At 33.4% G+C, this 22,816-nt stretch overlaps 4 protein-coding genes across 7 annotated transcripts in view; 1 reads left to right on the plus strand and 3 right to left on the minus strand.

Moving 5' to 3' along the window:
* The window catches only part of LOC104793932, a 1,551-nt gene extending 1,185 nt beyond the window's left edge, over positions 1-366 (plus strand). The window contains exon 3 of the mRNA XM_010520352.1: positions 74-366. Coding sequence (XP_010518654.1) covers positions 74-366 — 293 coding nt within the window. The remainder of the gene's footprint in view (positions 1-73) is intronic.
* On the minus strand, positions 447-5,011 carry LOC104790327. Of its 2 annotated transcripts, none has more exons than XM_010516055.2 (6): positions 4,730-5,011; positions 2,497-3,996; positions 1,931-2,179; positions 1,554-1,634; positions 842-1,267; positions 447-728 (listed from the first exon to the last, which is right to left on the minus strand). In XM_010516055.2, exons 2-6 carry the CDS (start codon positions 3,646-3,648, stop codon positions 672-674), a joined length of 1,965 nt encoding a protein of 654 aa, XP_010514357.1. In that variant the 5' UTR covers positions 3,649-3,996; positions 4,730-5,011; the 3' UTR covers positions 447-671. The 2 variants fall into 2 exon arrangements, with proteins under 2 accessions (XP_010514357.1, XP_010514356.1); XM_010516054.2 differs by having other exon boundaries at positions 1,931-2,182; positions 4,730-5,006.
* Positions 5,592-7,977, minus strand: LOC104790329 (probable inactive shikimate kinase like 1, chloroplastic). Its single transcript, XM_010516056.2, has 10 exons — positions 7,697-7,977; positions 7,390-7,430; positions 7,234-7,288; positions 7,067-7,139; positions 6,639-6,726; positions 6,393-6,475; positions 6,192-6,291; positions 6,021-6,099; positions 5,866-5,930; positions 5,592-5,765 (listed from the first exon to the last, which is right to left on the minus strand). Exons 1-10 carry the CDS (start codon positions 7,893-7,895, stop codon positions 5,697-5,699), a joined length of 852 nt encoding a protein of 283 aa, XP_010514358.1. The 5' UTR covers positions 7,896-7,977; the 3' UTR covers positions 5,592-5,696.
* Positions 8,488-13,172, minus strand: LOC104790330 (uncharacterized protein At2g33490-like). 3 transcript variants are annotated; one of them, XM_010516058.1, is made up of 11 exons: positions 12,709-13,172; positions 12,289-12,361; positions 11,292-11,363; positions 11,141-11,202; positions 10,990-11,058; positions 10,874-10,902; positions 10,584-10,785; positions 10,233-10,487; positions 10,099-10,152; positions 9,095-9,998; positions 8,488-8,857 (listed from the first exon to the last, which is right to left on the minus strand). In XM_010516058.1, exons 1-11 carry the CDS (start codon positions 12,826-12,828, stop codon positions 8,832-8,834), a joined length of 1,866 nt encoding a protein of 621 aa, XP_010514360.1. In that variant the 5' UTR covers positions 12,829-13,172; the 3' UTR covers positions 8,488-8,831. The 3 variants fall into 3 exon arrangements, with proteins under 3 accessions (XP_010514360.1, XP_010514359.1, XP_010514362.1); XM_010516057.1 differs by lacking the exons at positions 12,289-12,361; positions 12,709-13,172 and adding exons at positions 11,465-11,537; positions 11,885-12,216; XM_010516060.1 differs by lacking the exons at positions 12,289-12,361; positions 12,709-13,172 and adding exons at positions 11,465-11,537; positions 11,885-12,216 and having other exon boundaries at positions 8,488-8,873.

Genomic DNA, 22,816 nt, shown 5'->3' on the forward strand with positions numbered 1-22,816 from the left:
GGGGGGGGGGGGGGGGGGGCTCCCACTATGGGAGCAGCTAATCTTCGGCGTAGTCTCTCCCCACTACATGCAGAGGTCGAAGCCCTCCTTTGGGCGATGCGTTGCATGATTGGAGCGGATAATCAGGATGTTGTGTTCTTTACCGACTGCTCCGACTTAGTGAAGATGGTGTCTTCACCCTCAGAGTGGCCAGTGTTCAAGACTTATTTGGAAGACATTCAGGAAGATAAAGAGGAGTTCACATCCTTCTCGCTGATCCTCATTCCTCGCACGCAGAATGGTAAAGCGGATAATCTGGCACAGCGAGTTCGTTCCGAGCCGTATTTTATTACATTTGTAAACAATGTTCCGTCTCATTGGCTTTAAACCTATCTGGTTTGCTGTTGACAGACAAAAAAAAANTTTTGAAAAAAAAAAAAAAAAAAAAAAAAAAAAAGAAACTCAAATAGCTTCAGTAATCTATAGCAACTTTTAATATAACTTTTTCTTATTCAGTTTTCCATATCTTTTTTTTGTTCTTGTAAACGAAAACCCCGAAATGGTAACTGTACAAAGTGGGTCAGAGCCATTGTAACTAAATTTGTATGTACAAAGAAGTCCATTGATTTCTTCCTTCTTGGACAAGAAAACCATAAAGCTTATGTAACCATGCAACCGAACCAGTTAAGTTCTCAGTCGGTGATGTCGAAGTATCTTGGGTTTTCTGGATAATGGTACTCCACATTCAACTGCAACACAGAGACAAGTAATGGTGTTTTGTATCACTTACGATAAGACTCAACTAGATTTAGCTATTTGCAAAACAAAGTTCAAGACTCAAAAACACAAATCTCGTACGTACCTTTCCTTCATCAGAATCTGTGTGGCGTTGAGGAAACACAACTCTCAAATCATTGTACAGATAGAATCTCCTCTTCCCATCTGAATCCAAGTTTTTATTTTGTCCTGTAGTTTCGGTTTCATCAGATTTCTTTGAAGCTTTCTTTGGTAATGGGCAAAGAAATCTCAGATGAAGAGCGTAGCGTAGAGCACCAGAACCACCATTACATTCTTTAGACAACTTTATACAGCTTTTTTCACTTTCATGTAACTCATCAAATTTTCCATCTCCTTCCACTGCATCTACTAAATCAGATCCTTCACAACTCTTTTTGTCCCTATATCTAGAGTTTTCATTTACCAAGCTTTTGGCTTTTCTAGCGTTCTCCTCTGTTGCTTCACTAGTTGGATTTGATGATCCCAGAGTAACCTTTTGGCGCAAGAACGTCTGCATAATACCAAATATTCAAAAAACTTCTGACGTATCATTACAGCAAAACATGCACTGATGAGTTTAAAAGGGGAAGCAATGAGTGGAAAATGAAAACAGTGACTTCCATGTTTTGCTTGAGACCTTATGCCTTCCTAGAAGCTTAACAATTACTCTTCTGACTATGGCAGTTACACTCTATCACTCCCTAATGTTTTTAGTTCTTGAACACAATATCATTTCCTCTGCCTAAAATGAAAAGAAATAAATAAAAAAAGGTTGATATCGTTATGTTCTATATTACCTTTGTACCAGCTGGCATATCAGTCAAGTCATAGTTACAGAGGAAGGTGTGAAGAGGTGTTTTCTCAGGGTTACTAAGAACCTGCATAGGAGCAGTTCAATCATATGAGTGAATATTTTAGAGCTTTTCAGAACTACCTATTAGCAACACTGACAAACATAGTAACTTAGCCTATTATCTTCATAAGCACTTGGCTATTTGGAATTCAGGGAGAGTAGTAGCTGTTAAACCGCTATTTGGTCTTTCCAAATTAATTACACAAGAAAAGTACGGTTACAATCTACTGCAACCATCAAATAAGTTTTTAGCCATATCTTTATAATCCAATAGCATCAGTGCAAAATGCAAAAGAAAAAAAAAAGAGAGATAGGGGATACCAGTTGAATCCGGCCCTTCATAGGGATCCGCAGTTGGCTCTTCGAACTCTGACCATCAGAGTTCACTTGACTTGTTTTCATTTTCTGGCCCCAGAATTTGTTCAATATAGATCCTCCAGCGAGATCTATGGAGGCATAGTATAGCAAGAAGCAATCATCACCAACACTAGTTACTGAGAATGGAAGCTTCTGTGATTTTGGAGAGATGTTTCCCCCAGCAATACTAAGAACGGCAAGAAAACCGTCAATCTTCTGTACATAAAAAGCAGACAGAAGTCACTAATCTAAATTACAAAACAGAAAGCAAAAGAAAACTTTTTTTTTACATCTGAGGTTATAGCTTTTGCATAACCAGGATGGTTATAACGATTTCTTCCTTTCAGTTGTTGCATATATAAGATTAAATCTATAGACAGTCGTCTGCTATGAGCCAGTTTTACCAATCCTCAATTTCTAAGGTTACACATATTTCTTTCATGAAATGGGGACGAACACTAGTTAAAGAATGTGACTTTCTAATGACCTATAAAGTGAGTTATCAAAGCATCAACGTTGAAGATGAAAACCTGATTTGTTGGCCCGCATGACAATCTTCCTGTCAATAGTGACTCCTCAAAAGAACCAACTAATGACCTCTGAATGGGGCGTCCACTCAAGCTTCTAACGAACCTTTTACATGGAGATGCCGGAGCTGATTCAGTACTTCTCTCCATTGAAAACGTTCTCCTAACGGCATATGCATCATCAAATAATCTATGATCAATTCTTAATTCTGCTTCTTCACTAATATTCCTTAAATCTTCCAGTATCTTCCCATTTTGGCCACTTGTTACAGCTTTTATTCTCTCAGAAAACTTCGGACCAAGTGGTGACATACAAAGCGGCGGAGAGACAGATATCTCCTTATCACAAGGTAAGGGCTTATTGGACATGCCATACGTTTCATATTGTGGTGAATATAAGCAAACCTCACCTTTGGTGGGTCGGCGGAGGTTTACAGAGTCAAGCAATGGACCATCAGTGAAGACCATGGACGAGAGTCTACCACTGTTTGAGGCATTCTTCCGATCCCAGCAACTAGATGAGGTTGTGGTCGTAGGAGTGGTAGAGAGATGTAACATACTAGGGGCATTAGCCTTTCTGTGATCTAATGCGACAGAGTTGCAGAATCCATTAGACTGACCAGAATAAGTAATTTGTTGGTGGTTACCACAGCTGATATCAAGCAGGTCACCTCTGAATTTTACAGGGAAGAGAGTATTCAGGGGGGAGAGTACTCGTTTCCTGACTAACGCTCCACCAATTTCTACTCCTGTAACTCCACCAGTGGATGATAGAGAGTGATCAACATCGACACTCGTTGGTTTGTTGTCCAGCGAGCTAACTTCGCTTGATGCAAAACCAACTATCCTTCTAGCTCCAATTAGACTCGAACTAACCTTATTGGCAGCATAACTAGTCGATCCATGAGCACTTGATGAGGTAACAACACGAGTGCCATGGAACCTACACGAATCATCTGTGAACTCCAAAGGCTCCAGTGATGTTTTTCTATCAAATTCTCCAATGGAAGAGCAGATACCTTCTTCACTTCCACTGTTAATGCCATCTGAATCATGGGAAGTAGCGTACACAGGCAGACTTTGTGAAAGGCTACAACTAGGAGCAGACAAAGCTTCCTGGGATTGTTCACTTGAAGCAGTCTGTGGCAAACCCATAACCAATGCTCAAAGGAAATTTTCAAGTAAAAAGGGAGGTTATGGTCACTTGAGAGATGTCAGTTTCCAAATCCCTACTTGTCTAGAAACTCCGACTACAAACCACCAAATCCTAACAATACAGACTACCTCTCTCTATCTCTAGCAGAAGAATAAATAAAATAAAAAATCTAGAACTATGTATCAGTCACAGGCATCCACAAGTCATGCATTGCTTGACTAGAGACCCGCATACAAGAAACCAAACAATTAACATTAATCCGACATTGGTTTATGGCAGAGCAGTCTGCTGAAGCTACATAAAATGTGAGGGTAACAGGTACAGAGTTCATTGCAGTTACCCTTTTCCTGAAACAAATAATACAGAGAAAGCTAAATCAGTTACATATTCTCAACACAGTAAGCACATAACACCCGAAGTTGCTCTGCTAGACTCAATAGAACACACAAAATGGGCAGAAGTGTTTATCAGGAATGGTCAAACGAAGATATGACTGATTCCAGTTAAAAATAATAAAGAAACAATCAAACATATAAGAAGAGATCAAACAATACCACTGTACAAGCTATTCCAACAAAATCAGGAACTCGGAAGCAGTAAACTAATATTCTCATAATTATAAAGCTTAGAAAGCACACACGTCTGCAAGATTTGAGCAAAATATATAAAAAAAAAAANAAAAAAAAAAAAAAAAAAAAAAAAAAAAAAAAAATGATCGAACACTCCTACAAAATCTTCGTAACACTCCTACAAAAATTTCCTAAAGAAACAAACGAAGTGATCAAACATATCAATGATCCAAGATCACAAAAACATGCACTTCACAAACGAAATGAACCGAAGACCACACGAAATAAGCTTGTGATTAAATCAATCTGATCAACGAATACTCAGAAAAAAAAAGAAAAAAGAAAAAAGAGAAACCATCAAATCCGAAGAAAACACAGCAGCTGCTCATCAATCATCATAGACAACAAACATGGTAAAACTCACAAAACCGATAATAAAATAAAATAAAATAAAATAAAAAATAAAAAAACACGAAGAACGGCAGATAAAAACCCCCGTTAGAAGACGCACCGGTGAAGCAATCCGTTCAACAAAACATTTTCAGACGAACCAAGTCCAAAATCTGAATCATTTCACACAAATATATGTATATAAACCCTCCTGGTCTGGGATCCAAAATTAGAATCAAACGAAGAAGAAGAAAAGGTAAGAGAGAGATTCTTAAAAAGGGATGAGAGAAAGAAAGAAAGAAGCAAAGAGGTACCTCTCTCTTCTTCCCTTATCTCTCTTACTTCTGTTTATAAACAAAAGGAAAAAAAAAACAAATCCCAATAAAATTCATCATCGCCATTAACATCGCTCTTTTTTTTTTTTTTTTAATTAAACATTTTTTCAATTTTATCAAAACTCTTTTATGTAACAAAAACATGAAATTTCGTATACTTTTCAATACATTATTTAATTAAAATCATTAATTAATCTATAAAACCTTACAGTTTTTATTGTCTTTTTTTTTTACCGTTTCCGTTAATAATAATAACTCCAACGAACTGTAAAAATGGAGAAAACATCATTTGTTTTTTTTTTCTTTAATGACGAGAGAGACAAGAAAGCTGTTGGGAATTGGGATGATTTTTCTTTTGGTGCCCTTTCACTGTTTTTTTTCTTCCAAGTCTTATCCCTTAGTGGGCCATAAAATCAAGGCCCACAAACTAGTGGATCAAATAGATTAAGCCCAGCACGTGATCGATCTCACGTGAGAGAGAAGACGACAGACAGATGATGATCATTGATTTGATGATAATGATTCTTCTCCTCCACCCAAAGCTGAGCCTCTTGTCTCTTGTACAACACATGTCACTGCAGTTTTAGTTTCCTTTTACTAGTTGGAGAGTAGTATATGAAATAAAGGTATTAAAAAAAAAAAAAAAAAAAAAGCTGAAAACACTAAATTTTATGCAAAAAAGCTCTACATTAATGTCGAGACGATATACATTACATACAAGATAAATCATATGAGTGAGAGAGTATGATCGACCTAGAAAGGTCGTGAAGCTTCTTCCATCATTTTCTTCACTCTCGTCAACTTCTCGATTTCTTTCAGAATCTGATGAACCATTCACCATTGTTCGTAAAACTTTTCACATTTGTCATCATAAAAGCCATAATGGGGGAAAAAAAAAAATGAAAGACAACTTGAGACTTACCTCCAAAGCAATGTCTTCAGATGTTACCGCTTCCAAGTCTTCAAATTCCAGCTTTGTGGCTATTTCTGTTTCCAAGTAACAATACAGAATCAATCAGTCATACAATGAAAATTGTCAAGAATATTATTTGACTTATATGATTGATAGATCCTTACTGTCAAGGGAAATGGATGCATCTGCTGTTTCGTAACCCTTTCTTGATTTTTCGTAACTCGCTTTTAGTGTGTCAAACAACTGTGCCGTTATTCATCCATCATATAAGTTAGTTTCTCTGTAATAACATACTAGTAAGTTTAAGCAGTTCAGTTCAAAGAAAGAAGTAAAACCTCACGAGAAGATTCCGAGTTGAATGAATCATCATCCCCTTTAGCAGCGATATCCAGAGGAACATCAATCCATATGGAGATTCCGTGTCTTAGAAGTGAACTGTTCAAATGAGAACAGACAAGATTTAAGCAGCGTGTGTATGTCTTCCAAAAGCACCAACTGCTAGAGATAAACACTAGTGCAACTTATACAGAACATACAGATTTTTCAAGCTCTGTACCGCACCATCTCCAGCGCAAACTACAAGCCGGCCCATAGATGATAGCTGCTTCAGCACTTCAGTCTGCAGAAACATATTAGAGAGTCATCATCGTCAGAAACAATTATGTGGGTATTCAGATTGGTTTTGACTCAGTATCTTGTAACCGAGATCAATCCTCGATCAGAAACTAGACAAGGGATGCATTTGTACGATTGAAAAATGCAGATCAAAGTAATGAATTTACCTCTGATTCTTGAAAAGCCTTCTCATCAGCTTCCTTTAAAGCATGAGCAGACAAATTTCCACCAGCCGCCTCTGTGATCAAATTATCACTACACAATAAAAGTAAACTAGAAGTTAGGGTAATGTGAAAGGACTCGAGATCATTCAATGTGAAACTATCAAGAGGAGAAGAAGAATAAAGTGGCAACCCTGTGCTAAGGAAGTAAAGGACCAAAACAAAAAGCTTCGAGCTTAACACTAATGCTCGGATAAAGCTAAGAAACTAGATTCCGCAAGTAAGTCACTATACGTATTTAAACAAAGATAAGTACATATAAGTAACAATGAGAATGTCAGAGATTCTGGAAACTCTCAACAACTATACGGGTTCTAAAAAAACAATAGAAGCAGAACTGAGGTTCTGATATGATGAACTTATGAGTGCTTTACCTATCAAAGTAGTAATATCGTAACGCCTCAGCCAAAAGCTTCCCCGCGTTTGCTTTAATGGGGTTATTAATCCCTAATCCAGAGTGTCAAAGCTCACAATATCAGTGTCTGTCCATGTGAAGTACACAGTTAGTTAAATTATTGGGGCCTAGCCAAGCCAGCCTTACCAACCAGAAATATCGAAGCTCCTTTGAGTGCAGGGGATATGTCCATAGCTTTCCTCTGAGTTTCATATGGAAATGGTTAAGAGCAAAGGTCGTTTTGAAGTATACAGGAAGTAAATCTAGTAACATATGTAAGATAGTTCTTATGAAAACTCTCACCTTCACAGTATCTATGGGATCCGAATCAACAACACTGACCCCTATGNAAAAAAAAAAAAAAAAAAAAAAAAGTAAATCGAAAAGATAAATTAACTCTCATTACTTCGTTTCTCGAGCAGCCATTACTCATTGCATCAATCTAAGAAAGAATCAGGGCAAAGAACACCACAATTTAAAATAATTCACAGCATCAGACATATCGTCGAACACTTTGTTCACACACATATGCAATTGAAAGAAACTAACGGTTTCGGTAGACTTAGAGGCATCTCCTAAAAAATACCACAATTAAGGTTTGAAAACTAACCGGTGAAGGCAGATTGATCGGCGAGACACAGAGACGGAGCTATAATAATACGTCTGTGAGAAGAAATGAGTCCAATAGAGGAAGAAGAAGAAGACAGCAACGGCTTGCAGGAAGTAGTCGGAGCATGAGGATAGAGCAAGGGAAGAAGACGAGGGACTAGTCCAGAGGAAGTTAGAGAAGCAGACGCCGAGATCTCCATTGACAACGACGATATTGGTCGGTCTCTTTAGCTCCTTCTCTAGTCCCTCCCAAGATATCCGCCACGCAACTCAACTCAACTCAACGTGATAATACCATATTTTTGGTTTGTCCGGTTTGTTTGGGATGTCCGGTTCGTTTGGTTTGTCTAAACACAACGTATTGTAATTGGGTATCCACTTATTAGTGAACAAATGTTCAACTAAAAATTAATAGTGTATAATATACTAATTCAAAAGAAATATAGCAATATACATCTTAAAATGTAAAAAAAAATATAATCATAATCTATTGTATATAAATGAGCAGATAAATTTTTTGATAATAACTAACCAACTAAAATGTTACAACAAAAAAAAATAAAAGAGAGAGAAAACAAAAAAAACGTAGAGGAAAAAAAAAGAGACAAAAATGATAAAAAGATTTATCTGTTGTTATTATCCACACAATGACACAATCTTCCTCAGCCGTAAGATTAGAATTATTTAACTTAAATCCAATGGTAAAAAAACAATACAATCTCATATGTTTAGTGCGCACACATATCACGATGGTAAGGGTATAATTGTCTGAAATGAATTTCTCCATACAAAAATCTTCACACAAGTATATCTTATCTCAAAAGTTTGTCTACTTGCAAACTTAAACTCCCAAAGTAGGTGTAAGTGCTATTCTTCCATTTTATTATCAACAGAAATAGTTCAGCTAATATTTTTTAAAAGGATTGGAAAAGGAAAATGGATTAAAAAAACAAAGGCTTCAGATTTACAATGGGTAAAAAGAAACCTAGAAATGAAAAAGAAACCTAGAAAAGAAAAAGAAAAAAAAAACGAGATTGACCAACTAAAAAATAATACATATAACCGACTTCTTCTCTATATTCACTTGTGAAGATCTCTGAATTTGTACAACCAGCGACGCAGACGAGGCAGCAGCTTTATCTTTCGATCAGCTTTCCTACTCCTGCATTATTAATAACCTAAGGAGGTTTCAATAAATCCACAGCAAACAAAAAAAATCCTTTTTACAAAACTAATACATTTAAACTTGTTTTGCGTGTATAGTTTTCAAATGTCAACCTATACGCCAAACAAGAACTTATCATTTGCGTCTTATGGAAAACTGAGCATGCTTTATATTTGTTCTATAAGATTACTTTCATGTAAACATATAAAGTGAGATGGAAACAATTGATTTTACCTCTGATTTGACTGGTCTGAGCAACTCCTGTAGCTTGAGGAAGTGGCCGAGACAGGCTCATTGGTGTTAACGGCGGGGACGCTACTGCTACTCTATCATCGCTCCTTTCGACCGGCCGTTGAGAAACAGCTCTCTGGTTTCTTGAAGGTATAGAGTAACTTCTGGGGACAATCAACGGAGGTACTGGAAGCGGCGAGGCCACAATGTTGGTGGAAGATGGAGCAGCAACAGTTACAGTGTTTCTTTCTTGGTTCCATGCGGTTAGAGGCGCCGAGTGACCAACCAGACTCGGGGATTTTGCTCGTCTTGGCGGTGGTGCAAAGTGGCCTGGGGGTCTTGGAAGCTCGTGAAGCGCATTCAGCCTCGGGGAAGAACCAGGAGGAGGTGAAGCGGTAGGGGAGACTTTTGGAGAAGATGACGGATGAGGATGAGGTTTGAGTAGTGGAGGAGTCGGCAGAGGACAATACATGCCTGAGTAATTGTCCGCGGTGGTGACGGGTTTTGTTGAGGACGGTTTCAGGGGTCCTGAAAATGCATGTCGTCCTGCTGCTTGCTGCTGATAATGATGCGTGTCTGTTGTAGAATGACGAGGGAGGCGGCCGTATACGCTGTTGTTTTCCATGTCTTTCCCATCTTTCCCGCTTTTTATCGGCTCTAATGGAGATGAATGCCATATGTTTCCGGTACTGTGGTTTGCTGGCCTCGGATTTAAAGCTTGGGAAGCTGGTTTCGAGTACCTTGTATCGTTTGGTGTTGGTAATACGTAGGCATTAAAAGATGGATTCACCTGTCTCAACCTCTCTGATAAATCAGGTTTCTTTTCTGGGAACAACGGAGCCGAATGGCTGCTCAAATACTTATCGCGGGTTGAAACTGGATACTCTTCTCTATGATCAGCATTTACCTGTGCAAGAGAGAAGTAAAATACTTATCACACTGGTCTCTCATCAACCCAATTAATTGCAGTTGAGAGCATTTGGTACACATATATTGAAAAAACATACCGCTGCTGGTCTTGTTACAGAAGGGCGAGGAAATGAGAGGTCTGTATCATCCACCTAGATAAAATGAGAAGAGGATAAGAACAATTTTTTAGGTGATGTGTGTATGTAACATTTTACCGTCACAATCAACTTACCTTCATTGAGCCCCATGGTGTAGAGAGAGAAGCAGCTTCGATCTTCTGCTCATTTGTTCTGTAATCAAAACTCAGTTCTCCTTCTCTGTTCATATATCGGCCGTCATCATCATCATCATCATCATCATCCTCGCTAGCTTCCACATCATTCCCATGAACATATAGATCACAATCAATGTGTTGTTTCTCTGCAGCAACTTTTACATGACGCTCAACTGCCTCTAGCGATTTCAGTCCAGTGTGGAACAAACGCATCTACAAAGAATTATAAGAAAGAAATTCAGAAACACATACGACGGACACCAAGGCTCAATGAGCAATATATCGACGAAATTGAAACACAAGCTTTACCTGAGCAGTGTGGTGACGGACTGCTTGTGTAAGGAAACTACGAGCTTGTCCTTCTTTAAGAGATTTCAATCGAAAAATGCACATTGTTGCTTCGTCATGAAACTCACTGTAGGCAGGTCGAGAGTCAGGAGGAATATGTCTCTCTCCTTTACTGCTTTTAGGTCTTCCTTTATCTTTCACTAGCGACATTTCAAACACATTCCTGAGAGTTTACAGGTAAAGAAGTTGTTGAAGTAAAACTTTTAACCAAACTATAAAATGAAAACTTCAGTAGTAGAAAATTAACAAACCTCTTCTCGTCGCATTGTTGCTTCATATCCTGCTCATATATGAAGATCAAAAGATGAGTGGAAAAAAAAACAGTAAAAGCATTCCTTGAATACAAGAGTAGCAAATTATGGTATACCTCAACAGTTCTGAGGTCCTTGAGAAGCGCCTCTGATGGGGTTGTAATAGTTTTAAATATATGACTACGCTGAAGAACAAGAACCATGACCAAGTAAGTTTTTTTTTCCAGAGAGCATTTGCAGAATTCATGTTTGCAACAAACAACTTACATATGTATCAAGAAGTCTCTGCAGCTCAGACTGAACTTTACCTAACATAAACAAGATTCTACCTACACAAGAAAAAGAAAAAACAATGTTACACTACAGTATATACACAGTAAAGTAAAATTCTGTAAGTGGCTAGATCTCAATCGCTTACTGCTTTCTTCGTCATTATCAGGCGCGATTTGCTCCAAACAAGAACCCATCTCTCCCAATGACTCAGAGAACTCTAAAATCCACCAAAGTATAACAACAAAGCGTAAGAATGTTTTATCTTCAGTAACCTAATTGCATTTCCCATATGACAAGACAATTGCATGTTTTCTTTACCATAAGCGCTATTTGCCGTGGCAGCAGCTGCAGAGAGTAGTCTATCGTAACAGTCTCGCATGTCTTGCATATCCTAAGAATCCCAAAAGACTAATGTTACCACTCAAACGAATTTGGAAATTTCCAATACAGTTAAAAGTCAAATTCAGTAACTGCTTCCCTAGCACTAAATCTCATGTAAGTGATCAGATTTGCTACCAATTGAAAAAAAAAAAAAAAGTTTCTAAATTTGTTCATCACTCTCAGAATCAGAAACTCGATCGAACATCAGAAAAATTTCCTAAAAACTAGACTAAACCACAATCATAAACCCTACTAAAATCTCGTCGATTTCAGCAAAAAATAAAAAAACCCAAGTCCGTGAGAACATTAAATTACAATAATTTTTCGAAATTTAATGAAGTTTAGTTAATTGTTTACCTTCCCGGCTCGAGCGAGTTCGTCGATTTGTGTTGTAGACACAATCTCTCCTTTATCCTTTGCATCGACCTTATGCGAATGCGATGTAAACCTCTTTAACTTCTCAATCGAAGCTTTCATCTTTAGAATGAGATCAAATCAAAAACCCTAATTCAAGCAATCCCCTCAGTCAAAATTAACAAGAAAGCTTCGGATCGAAATTTCCAAAAGCAAATTGAGAAGAGATGATTGAATTGAGTCGGAGAAGAAACAGAGAAGAGTGAGACTCAAGTATCCTCAGATATGTTCAACGACATTGAATGAAGAAGAAGAAGAAGAAAAATAAAAGCTTTTGGTCANATGTTTTATCTTCAGTAACCTAATTGCATTTCCCATATGACAAGACAATTGCATGTTTTCTTTACCATAAGCGCTATTTGCCGTGGCAGCAGCTGCAGAGAGTAGTCTATCGTAACAGTCTCGCATGTCTTGCATATCCTAAGAATCCCAAAAGACTAATGTTACCACTCAAACGAATTTGGAAATTTCCAATACAGTTAAAAGTCAAATTCAGTAACTGCTTCCCTAGCACTAAATCTCATGTAAGTGATCAGATTTGCTACCAATTGAAAAAAAAAAAAAAAGTTTCTAAATTTGTTCATCACTCTCAGAATCAGAAACTCGATCGAACATCAGAAAAATTTCCTAAAAACTAGACTAAACCACAATCATAAACCCTACTAAAATCTCGTCGATTTCAGCAAAAAATAAAAAAACCCAAGTCCGTGAGAACATTAAATTACAATAATTTTTCGAAATTTAATGAAGTTTAGTTAATTGTTTACCTTCCCGGCTCGAGCGAGTTCGTCGATTTGTGTTGTAGACACAATCTCTCCTTTATCCTTTGCATCGACCTTATGCGAATGCGATGTAAACCTCTTTAACTTCTCAATCGAAGCTTTCATCTTTAGAATGAGATCAAATCAAAAACCCTAATTCAAGCAATCCCCTCAGTCAAAATTAACAAGAAAGCTTCGGATCGAAATTTCCAAAAGCAAATTGAGAAGAGATGATTGAATTGAGTCGGAGAAGAAACAGAGAAGAGATGATTGAATTGAGTCGGAGAAGAAACAGAGAAGAGTGAGATTCAAGTATCCTCAGATATGTTCAACGACATTGAATGAAGAAGAAGAAGAGAAAAAAAAAAAGCTTTTGGTCAAAAAAAAAACAGATCGGAAACAGAGAGAGACGGAGACGGAAACCCAGAGAGATAAACAGCAAAGATATTATGATCCAACGGCGTTAAACCTCTGGTTGGATTTATACAAGGAGAGATGAAAAGACACGTGTCGAAATCGTAACGGATATTAAGGAAGAGTCAAAGTTCAAAGATTGATGACAGGGAAAGAAAGTGATTATCATTATTTGGGTTTGACCGCCAGTGGGAGGGTCAAACATCTCTTCCCTTTTTTTTGACAAGTTATTAATTGTTTCTATTGAATCTAAAACACACACACACACAAAAACTATACAATGGTACTATTTTAAATTGCATTCAGATATTTAATATACTATCCCCTTGAGTTAATTCAAAGCATCTAATCATCTGTTTTAGATACAAATATCAAACCAGTATGCTTGTTGCTAGTTTTAGGATTTTACCCATGATTAAAAATAATAATCATTAGTTTTACATTCTTTGATCTTTTTTTATGTGTTAAACATGTTTTGGTAGTTTACATCTTTAAAAACTTTTATTTTACACTCTATATCGAGGATTAAGAAGAATCCATTTACATGTTTTTTAGGAAGTTTCCGTGTTTTGTATATATGCGTTAAATATGTTTCAGTAGATTACATCTTTAACGCTTTCTTTTTACATAGATTCCGTGTTTTATACTCTATACAGAAGATTAGGAAGAATCCATTTACATGTTTTTTAGGAAGCTTTCGTGTCTTTTATATATGCGTTAAACATGTTTCGGTAGTTTACATCTTTAACGCTTTCCTTTTTACATAGCTTCCGTGTTTTACACTCTATATCGAGGATTAGAACGAATCCATTTACATGTTTTTCAGAAGCTTATGTCTTTTATATTTGCGTTAAACATGTTTCGGTAGTTTACATCTTTAACGCTTGCTTTTTACATAGCTTCCGTGTTTTACACTCTATATCGAGGATTAGAAAGAATCCATTTACATAGCTTTCGTACTCTACACTTTATATTGAGGATTAGGAAAAATCCAAAGATGATAAAGTACTTTCCGCCAAAGAATCCGTCAACATACTGACAAATCACGGAAACTTTTAAAAAGACTTATAGAACATATCTCGTGAAAGAGTCGTGTAAACTCATTTAAGTTAAAGATGAAAATAAAGATCTCTGAAACCGACGAAATTTAGATGTGGAAAACTAGGTTTTACAACATATGTGGTTTTATGATATAAAAAATCTATATTAAATAAAAGTACCAGCTATAAGTTTCTAAAGTTGTCCACATAGGATTTTAAACAACCTATCGGGATTCGACATGTCACTAATTAACATTTTTTTAAAAAGTTCCAGAATTTTCTATATTAACATTTAAAAAACGACCAATTGATATCAGACATCTCAATATTTAACATTTCTAAAATTATGTAAAATTTCTATATTAAAATACATATAAATAAGTGTATGTACAACGTCCCACATCGGCTAGAAAATTTTAGACAATGGTTGAGAACCATTATAAATAATACTAAAATGTTTCCAACTACGAATGAGCAGGAAGTTTAATTTATCATACGTCCAAACTTAAAAATTAAATTTTTAAAAAATATGATAATTATTGTATCTTTTAAAAGGTTCAAATATTATAAATATTTAAAATTTATAAAATATTTAAAAATATGATAAATATCCGCATAGAAAGTTTAAAATATATAAATATTTAAACTGTATCAAAAGTTTTTAAGTATCATTAATAGTTAACTCTAAAAATATTTGAATGTTATAAATATTTGAACTACATAAAAATTTTAAAATATTATAAATATTTAAACTCTATTAAAAAATAAAAATTTAAGTATTATTAATTATTATATATTTGATGTTTTAATATTTTGAATATTTTGAATATATCTTATTTATCTCTCTTTGTGTTTTACATCACTTGTGTTGTAAAACATGTTTTTGTGTATGACTTTATAGGTGATTTGATATTATTTCAATAAATTCTCTGCAAGTAATTTGCAATTTTGAAGTATTAAAGATTTTGGTTCGAGAAGTTTCAATAAATGTGGATCTAAAACCAGGTAAGTATATTGGTGAAAGTATCAATAATTGAGTGCATGTGGTGACTATGCTGATCCATGAAATTTTACGAAAAAAGAGGCAATGATTTTGGTTTTGGAGTTTGATGGGTTAACAAGTTATGTTGTAGTTTAAAAAATGGTTTTAAATGATTATTCAGTAGAAGAATGTGAGTAAGCTGACGAAAAATATGAAGAAGAAGAGTATAACAAAGAACTGGACGTTAAAAGTAATGATGACAATTATCATGAAATTTGACAATGAAAATGAAAAGAAAAAATATGAAGAGTAAGAAAACAGTGGAAAAAAAAAACACAAAGACATAGATGGTGGCTGTCAATTAAATATGAGAAAACGAGATTAATTCGTTATTCTAAAAATGTTTCGTTTGTCTGGTGGTTAAAGAAATGGTTTAGTATATGCAACATCACCAGTTCGAATGTCTGATCCATCTCACCTAGACGTCTAGTTAAATCCATGATTCTTTTGATCTGATTTGATTTTAGCACAACTAATTTTTATATATTTTAAAATTTGTGTATCTGAAATAAAATTTTTACCTTAATAGTAACTTAAAGTTTTCTATAATTTAATATTTCATAACTGTCATCAATCATATATAGTTTTCACCAAAATATATCAAATAAACCCACATGTAGCGTGTGTTCAAAACTTAGTTGCTTTTAAAAGAGAAACTGCTAAAATTGTATATAAAAATGTGAACTTTATATAAGCAAACTTCTAATAATCCATTTAATTTTGTAAATTATTGTAAAAATACTAAATAGATTTTTTCTTAGAAATATTAGCAAGTATGAATTTGTTATAAAATTATCATATCATATGGTAATTAAATGATTTGGGTATTATTTTTTGTTATACTCTATGCTATTTAAGTCAAGGAAAATTTGTGGGTTCCCCCCTTAGTCAATCATAATTTGCCACCTAATAAAAGCAAGAACAATATGTGGGTTAGAGTGAACCCTTTTATTCACTCATTTTTCTTGTAATCAAAAAAATTACACCATGTCATATTACATTTAAATATAACTTACAAATTAAACAAACAAAATTAAATATTTTTGAAAATATTAACAAAAATAATAATTTAGTTAAACCCAGCCCAGACCGACACATAATCCGTTTAATTGTAAAATCTAAATATTAATTCTCCTTAATAAATCCAAACCAATGTATAAATTCGTTTTATTATAAAATTTAAACTCTAATCCTCTTTTATAAACCTAAACTGATATATAACTTTATTTAATTGTAAAATTTAAGTGATCCTTTTTTATAATCTAAATCGATATATAATCTCGTTTAATTGTATAATCTAAAGCCTACATCCTCATTGATAAACTCAAACTGACATACAATCTCGTTTAATTGTAGAATCTAATTCCTACATTCTCTTTTAAATCGTAATCGACAAATAATATTGTTTACCTATAAAACATAAACCCTATATTGTTATTTATAAACCTAATCGAGATATATAATACTCAATGGTATAGTGCAACCTTTTTCTTATGGATAATACTTTTTTTTGTCAACCAATGGACCACAACAGGCCGACCCATTTGCCAAATTCCTACATTCGTAAGGAATGGGACTCGATCCCGGATGTGATGGTGCCTTGTGCATTAAGGACTTACCATTGCCCACTGCGCTAAAGTCACTTCACATAATACTATTTGTTTATGACAACTGATTAATTGTTTCTTTTGAATTTCAAAAAAAAAAAAACTATAGTATTTTTAGTTGCATTAAGAATGTCCTTGAGTTAATTAAAATATCAAAAAATATGTTGGTGGACAAACCAGAAAATAAAGCATATAATCGGTTTTAAATACAAATATTAAACTAGTATGCTTATTGCTAGTTTTAGGATTTTGCCCATGATTAAAAGTAATAACCTTAGTTTTTTTTTTCACTCTTTAATCTTTTTTCTTATGTATGAAACTAGATATTCACCCGATAATGCGAATATTTTTCATTTTTTTATAATTCAGTATGCTCTCATATTTTTAATTTTTGACACCTATATATATATATATAGCTTTTGTGCTTTATTGAGGATTAGGAATCAACAATTTACATAGCTTCCGTATTCTACACTCTCTATCGAGAATTAGGAAGAATATTGAGGATTAGGAAGAATATTGAGAATAGCTTCCGTAATCTACACTCGATATAGCTTCCTTACTCTACACTCTATATTGAGGATTAGGAAGAATTCAGAGATGATAAGATCCCGCCAAAAAACCCGTCAACATATTGATAAATCACTGAAACTCTTAAAAAGATTTATAGAACATATCTCGTGAAGCAGTCATGTAAAATCATTTAAGTTAAAGACGAAAATAAAGATCTTTGAATCCGACAAATTTTAGATGTGGAAAACTAGGTCTACAACATACATAGTTTTGTGATATTTAATTTGTTTAATAAAAAATTAGTTTAAGATAGATAACTGCTAAACTTGTATATAAAATTGTAGAATTATATAATACTAGATAAGGGTCCACACGATGTGCATGTTTAAAATTTGTTGAAAAAATAAATCCTAAATATTAAACAAATTTTTAAAAATATAAAAAAATTATTTCCTGAATTAAATATATAAATAATTTTAGTTAGAAAATAAAATCATATTTGTATTTACCTTCGTACACTTATTTAAATTTATATATTTTTAATATATTATAACAATTATTACAATAATTTAAAGCTAAATTATATCCCACCAAAACTTTTGCCAAATATTCATCATTATGAGTATTATTATTGTCAAATTTTTAAAACGTTACACAAAATATTTTACATGAAAAGAGTTCATCAAAGCAACATCTAATTAGTAAGCATGTACAATTTTACTTTATCTTTTATCATTAAAATTATGATCTTACAAAATTATTTTATTGTTAAAGTATGATCAAATTAAACAAATTTTATATTGCTTTATCACCACCTATAAAAAATATTATGATCAAATTAAACAAATTTTATATTGCTTTATTTTCATTTTGGCATAATTATAGTTCTTTAAATTACTAAAATTGTTTTGTGACATAATTTTTTTAACCATGAGATATTTTGTATGAACAACTGGTGAAAGTTATGTACTCTATTACAATGAATTTATGATCAACCTAACAAAATTTGAGAAACTGAGAAAAAAGTTAATATAACATAATAAAAATAAAAATTTAAAAATTATAATCACGATAATATATATATATATATATAAGTCTTAGATAATTCAAATAAACAAAATAGACATTTTATAAACAATCCAAAACATGACATATGTCATAATCAAGTTAAGGATCGACGACCTATTTACTCCTCAGAAGTGTATCACATTATACCAAAACTACTTAAAACTATGACCTCGTCTCGAATATTCTCGAATCGTAAATTCTAAACTTATTTCTACCTGAATCAAAAGTTCTCATATATTTCTCCATATACCTGGGTTTAAACGGTTTACGAACCAAATTCGATAGAAAACCACATAAATCCAGCTTGAAACCAATTTTAAAACGGTTTACCATTCCAACTTCCCAAATTTGAAAATCGCTTCTCAATTACTCGATCAAGCATCTCTTGTTTCAATACCAGAATCATCAACATTATGCAGAAGAGTAAACTCTAGATTTTGACTAGAAACATCAATCACCGACTAATCTTCTAAACTTATAATGCTACTAACCGTAAAATCACTTTTGGAACCTCCATTAGTGTCTCCATCATCGATTAAATTAGCGGGATTTATATACTTCGACTCCATTTCATTGCATCCGATAACTTCCACTAAAGAACCCTCAAGAATCAAAGACCACACAATAGATCGACAAAATTATATCGGAAATAAAAATCAAAGATCAAAGCTTTTGATATAAACAAATAATACTCCCTCCGTTTCAAAATATATGATGTTTTAGTTAAAACACGCATATTAAGAAATAGTTACTTTTAAAAAGTTTAACCAATCAGAATTAAAACTGCATAGTATAAAATATAAATTTAATCTAAAAGTTGCATAGAAAATTGGAAACATCCTATATTATGAAACAAAAATACTTCTCTAAGCATCCTATATTATGAAACGGAGGGAGTATTTTTTTTGGTCAACATTTGAGCTACAACAGGCCGGTTCATTAGCCAAATCCGTACATTCCTAGATAGCGGGACTCGATCCCTCATGTGATATTATACAATTGGAGTTACCAATGACCACTGCAGTAAGATTACTTCACAAACATAATTTTTATGTAGATATAATGTTATTTTCTTAATTAGATGTCCTATTACGTTTCAAAAATAAGAATTCTTTTGACATAACTTATGCTATTCTTTTTAAATTTGTTATTCACTATTTATTGATTAATAATAATATACATGTTTAATGCTTAATGAATTATTTTTTTTTTATACATGTCAAAATCTAATTGAGAAAAAAATGTATAATATAATTAGCATACAATAGAAAATAAATTAGTTTTGTTAATTTTTCTTTTTGATTTAGGAATTTTTAAAGACATAAACATGTAAATTTTATGTAGACTAGGTTGAAACCCGCGCTACGCGGCGGATTGGTTTTTTATTTTATTTTATAATTTAATATATGTTGTTTGGAATTAAGTTTCATAAGTTTTTGATAATTTCAATACTAATTTTGTTGTTTTATTTCTTATTAGATTGAGTTTTTGATTTGATATATTTCGTTTCTGAGTATATTTTCATTTTATTACCTTAAAAAATAAGTTTTGTTTTTTTTTTACTTCAAAATGATATTCTTCTGTTACCAAAAGTCTAAAACAATACTGAAGATTTTGGATGTAAATACAGTGAATCCAAAATGTTCAGTTTTCATAAAAGCAGCAATAAAATTAAATGTGTATTTGAAAAATAAAAGTATATTCAAATGAAATTTAAATTGCATTTTTAATATAGATTTTATCAGTGTTTGTTGATAATATTTTGGTTTTTAGTTTTTCATTTTTTTAATTATTTTTTGCTGCATTTTTTCTTATAAAATCATAAACTAAAATATTATTTGTGTTTTCTTGTCATTCACCCATGAAATAACATCAATCCATCAACTACATAAACCAAATAACACCAAACAAGGAAGACAAACATTCAAAAACTCAAGTATCATATTATGATGTAAATAATAATAACAAAATAACCACAAAATTATCATTGAAATTATCAAAATTTTATGAAACTTGACTCCAAACAATTTATACTAATTAATGAAATTGAATAAAACAAAACAAAAAAAATATAACAAAAAGATAAATTTAAAAAACCAACCTGCCGCGTAGTGCAGATTTTACCAGTCCTCACAACCCAAAGCATGTTCAAGAGAAGAAAGACTTGCGATTCAAGTCGAAAACACGAAGAATTATCTCAAATCCTCTTGTGATTAGAAATTACGTATCCTGAAGAGAAAACCATGTTAGACACATACCTTACATGATTCTTACATAATACATTTCCTTTAAGCATAACAAAAGAACAATGAACGGATACATATACAGCAAGACCAGTACAACATAAACTAATGAATCTTCTGTCTAGAAAACTGTTAAACAAGCAAAGAAGTTGTTTATATACCTGGGAGAAGGCGCATGCTCAAGCAATATGCTTTTGCTTAAAAGAATGTAGGGCATCTCCGATCAAAGCATCCCAAAGTTTCCTAAAAATAAGCCAATTATAGATGAAAAAAAGTACAGACCAACTAATCAAATCAAGAACGAATAGAATAAGCACACATAATTCCATTGAAGTCCACTACTGTCACATAATTTCTCGTCCAACCCCAGCTTGGAGTCCTCCAAATTGTACAATATGATGGTGCCACTGCATGTCTTATCCAGAATTTTCTCGTTTTTCGCTATCGACCTTCTTAAAGCTACTTAGAGAAAAAACTTCATGCTCTTCTTGTCCTGCTTCAACCGATAACCATCATCCCCAGACATGTTTTTCCTTTTAAAGCTCTTATTAACTGAATCCTTGGAAATGCTAGACTTATACAACGTCTTACGATCTAAGGACATGGATTTCTTCAAAATTTCCACTCCATTAGAGTCACCTAGAATCACAAAATCAAAACCAAAACCAGAATCATAAAACTACCCAAAAATCGGACTGTGAATTGGGTCCCTAAATCAAACAATCGAAAATTCCCAAAAGTATTGAGATTAATAGGAAGAAGAAGATTATCTAAAAAGCGGAAATTGACCGATAGGAAGAAGAATAAGATTAACAATTTCTAAAAAGCAATCAACTTTGTAATCAGAAGGGGAGTTAGATTAATGCCCCCTTGCGAGAATTGGGTTGAGAAGCTAGCTCACGTCTAGTGACGACATGTCCTTTGTTCAACCCAACGAACAAACCGGTCTTCACTGCTGGAATTATCATCTTCACCTGCAACAAACTCACATAGAGTAGATTTAGAAATCGATTATGGAAATCTTCAAAACAATGATAACAAAACTTTAGAGAAAAATATATTATCTCTAGTCTAACTTTGTATAGAACAGTTCTCAATCAATAGAGCTGACAAAATTGAATCTGGAACAAAGAGATTGAGAAAACTATTGAATGAGATTGCAATTTCACTTTCACTGTTTTCTGGTTCTCCACCAAGTAACTCTCGCGTGAGTAAAATACCCTCTTGTCTCGTCTTTATTTCTTCGTTTCTCCTCGTTTAGTTCCTTTGTCCACCTAGGTAAAAAAAAAGCTTAGTTGTATTATTTGTTATAATTTCATTGGATATTTATTTTAATTGATGTGTCACTCTATGCTTCAATACAAAAGCTGAAGTGTTTTGCTCTGGTGAAAAACATTGTAGTTTTATTGTTTTGATTTAGATTTAATGTTATTTTTTGACATGTGTCAACATCTCATCAGTATATGTCACACGTGTCATGATCATGTTAATAGCTATTTTTTTTTTATTTCTTGATCTTTTTAGAGATTTTTTTTAATAGAAATTTGTGTAAAATTGATACTTGTCACTATCTTATAAGTTAGTAATTTTTAAAATTGTCACGTGTCACGATTTGGTGAGTTAGTAACTTTTTTTTTTATCAAAAAACAAATTTCATTTAAATCAAAGAGTTATTACAAAGACATACAGAATTACTGTAACACAGTTATTACATACGCAGAGGTATGTGTCATACACTAAGAAAAGTACAGCAGAATAGATTTTGACGATGCTTTCTAGAGTAGCCTTACTCGCTAACCGATCTGAAGATCTGTTATTATCCAAATTCATATTTGATTTCTCTTTGTTACGAATTGTATCCAGCAACTTTTGGCTGACACTTCTTTTCACAAAACGTAACATTAAACCCGATGTGCCCAAATCTAATTCTGGATTGTAGACATAGTGGCACCAAAGCTTCCGTACCACGGTCTTTATGAAATATGTAGACGTCTTTGTACTTCTCTTCAACATGTCCCAAGTGCTTGATCCTCTCGTGTTGATAGATTCCCATTTAAGTATCGTAAGTGCTTTGCTCAACCACACAATACGATTAATACCGATGAAATATTCTCGCCAATATATTACCACATCCAAATGTAATCTCAACATCTCAAACCAACAAAATCCAAATATGTACACCCAATA

The sequence above is a fragment of the Camelina sativa genome, chromosome 6 (assembly GCF_000633955.1).
Source record: "Camelina sativa cultivar DH55 chromosome 6, Cs, whole genome shotgun sequence".
Classification (NCBI taxonomy): Eukaryota; Viridiplantae; Streptophyta; class Magnoliopsida; order Brassicales; family Brassicaceae; genus Camelina; species Camelina sativa.